The sequence below is a fragment of the Elephantulus edwardii genome, unplaced genomic scaffold (genome assembly GCF_000299155.1).
Source record: "Elephantulus edwardii isolate Elephantulus edwardi_28Jun2011 unplaced genomic scaffold, EleEdw1.0 scaffold00005, whole genome shotgun sequence".
Taxonomy (NCBI): Eukaryota; Metazoa; Chordata; class Mammalia; order Macroscelidea; family Macroscelididae; genus Elephantulus; species Elephantulus edwardii.
In genome coordinates this window covers 7027057-7029679 of record NW_006399755.1, presented here as the reverse complement: position 1 = coordinate 7029679, position 2623 = coordinate 7027057, and the positions used below count along the sequence as shown (strand labels likewise).

At 43.9% G+C, this 2623-nt stretch overlaps 1 protein-coding gene across 2 annotated transcripts in view; it reads left to right on the top strand.

Annotated features, from left to right (window-relative positions):
* NRD1 (nardilysin (N-arginine dibasic convertase)) overlaps positions 1 to 2623 on the top strand; it is a 106364-nt gene that overhangs the window by 99849 nt on the left and 3892 nt on the right. For both annotated transcript variants that reach the window (XM_006879673.1, XM_006879672.1), the window contains 2 exons: positions 987 to 1018; positions 1262 to 1400. In XM_006879673.1, the coding sequence (XP_006879735.1) occupies positions 987 to 1018; positions 1262 to 1400 (171 nt within the window). The remainder of the gene's footprint in view (positions 1 to 986; positions 1019 to 1261; positions 1401 to 2623) is intronic.

Genomic DNA, 2623 nt, shown 5'->3' with positions numbered 1-2623 from the left:
GGAGGGTGGAGGGACAGCGCAGGAGGGGAAGACCCTCTATGAGATGGATTGATTCGGTGACTGGGGTAATCGGGATGGGTGTGTCGGTGGCGGTGCGGTTGGCGCAGGATAGGGCAGGGTTTAGAGCTGTTGTGCATAGGGTCGCTATGAGTCGGAAACGACTCGATGGCACATAACAACAACAACAACGAGGTAGTAGAGGATTGCAAAAACTGATTAATTATGAGGGTGAGGGAGAAAAAGGAGTTTAAGAGGATACTGAGATGTCTCACTTGAACTTGTGGGTTGATGAAGGAATACGTTGGGTCACATGGGATTCCCCCAAGTCCTTAGTTCTGGTCCTTTGATAGGATATGTAAATGATCACTCTAAAACTCCTCCCTGCTTACGATCTATCCCCATATCCCACCCCCAAAACCAACCCACAGAAAGTAGGTCTGTCTCAGCCCACCCAGAAGAGAAGGAACAGCTGCCTGCTTGTCTAAATGCAGTGAGAATTCCAGGCAGGGACTTTGGTTCAGAGGAATTAGTAACATAAATTGCCTGGATAGAAAGTACTTTAGAGATGAGCTCATCTCTCCATTTCTCCTTCCTTTTATACATAAGGTAACAGAAATCTTGAGAGGGAAAAGGGTATTAGTATTCACACCAGGATCTGTGTTAATGGGCCCATGTTTCTAAGGCATAGTTATAGTTGTCATAGAGGACAGTCTAAGTGGGTACACTTGCTTCACAGGGGAAGTGTTACAGTGCATGGGTGAACAGAGGGCACACAGACAGGGACCCCTTTAGTTTAAGAGCTGCTTTGTATTTAATAAATACAATCAGTACTGAGCCAGTGAATGACTTGCCCATTCAATATGATGTATGTGATATTTTAATGCTATGTAAAGTTTCCCAACCTTTAAAATAATGACCTATATTAGTTGGTGCTGTGTGAAATTTTGTGTCTCAGGAACCTAATGTAGTTTTCCTTTCACTCCTAGGAGTCTATGGATTTCCTGAAATACGTTGTTGAGTGAGTATTGGGCTTGAGTTTTCTCTTTGAGAATTATGTGTTCTTACGAACAACATATCGAGTCAACACAATTATTATTAAACCTTCAATTGAGGTGGTACTTGTGGCAGATTCTCTTAGGAGGGTGCACATGCAGCACTTGGGAATGCACTGTGGAAGCGCGGCGCCTCTCAGCAGCTTGTGCCGCCTGCGGGTTAGAAGGGAAAGGCGGCACCTCAGACACACACCTTGCTTCTTTTGCAGCAAGCTGAACTTCATCCCCCTGGAACAGGAGATGCCTGTGCAGTTCCAGGTGGTAGAGCTTCCCAGTGACCACTACCTATGCAAAGTGAGAGCCCTGAACAAGGGTGATGCCAACTCTGAAGTCACCGTATACTACCAGGTCAGTTGCCCCCGCTGCAGCCAGCCATCCGCATGGATGTCTTTAAAGACTAGAGCCTACCGGACCCCTTAAGACCTCTCCAGTGTCTTGTATGGTTTGTAGGGAGTTTGTGCTGCCAATCCAAAGGCAGCACCTCTCTGGCTGTGTGAATCCACCAGCCGCTACTTGAGAAGAAGATGGGCAGTCTCCAAAAACCTGCTGGAAGGTCAATGATGAGCCGGTTCCAGCTTGACAGCAATGACTGACTGGCTGTGGTTTTTTTGTTAGGGTGTTTCTTTGGTTTTTTTTTTTTTTTTTGTGGTTATTTGCCCTTTTGTAACAACTATATTTAATTATTGCTCCTGTTAGTGAAATGCATTCTTTTTAAGTCATAGCAAGGTATTGCTTCCTTAATCACTTAACTACTTGTAAAAGGAACAGAAAGCAAAATGTAGAAATCCTTACATTTTCTTCTGACAGAACTCCAAGCAGGAGGAAAAAGGCAAAAGTATACATAAGCATGCAGCCTCTACAAAGCAAATGGAAGCGCTGGAGTAATTAAAGGTTGCAAAGCACCTGAAATAGGATTCATCACTTCTGTATTATGGATGCTGATTAATCTGACTGAAGTTCCGTTTCTTACATGCTTCAAGACATACCACCTAGACCCTTAGATCTTCTCACACCATTCTGATATTATGAAGGGAGAATTTTGTGATGATTTTTACTTGGCCCAAAGTCTACATTAGGCTCTAGGTAGTCCTACGCACTTCTCATTTTGTGGAGATCTTTCCTAGACCTGTGCCCATCCAGCTTTATCTTCCATTTTCCAAACGCAGGCGCTTCTAGGGCTGATGCTCTAGTGTTGGGGTCCCTGCTGGAGGTTTTCCTCTTAGGCCCTAGCTTAAGTTTTTGGCAGAACTGCACACAGCCTGTCACCTTTTAGAGTTTTCTATTGTTTCTGGTCCTGGCCTGATACCCTTCATGACCCTCAGTTATTTCCCGTTTATAACTTTTAAGTGCTTTTACAATGTGTTCTGTAAGTTGTCTTTGAAGGAGCTGGTAGACCAGGTATTACTGGACTAACATCTGTCTGCCTGTGGTTTTGTTCTTGTGCTGGGATTACCAGTGATCAAACTCGGTTCCTGCCCTCTCAGATAGTTCAAACAAGGAGATGAATACAGAAATGTGTTGAAGCTATGCCTATATATGTATATATATAACAACAACATATGAGATATATA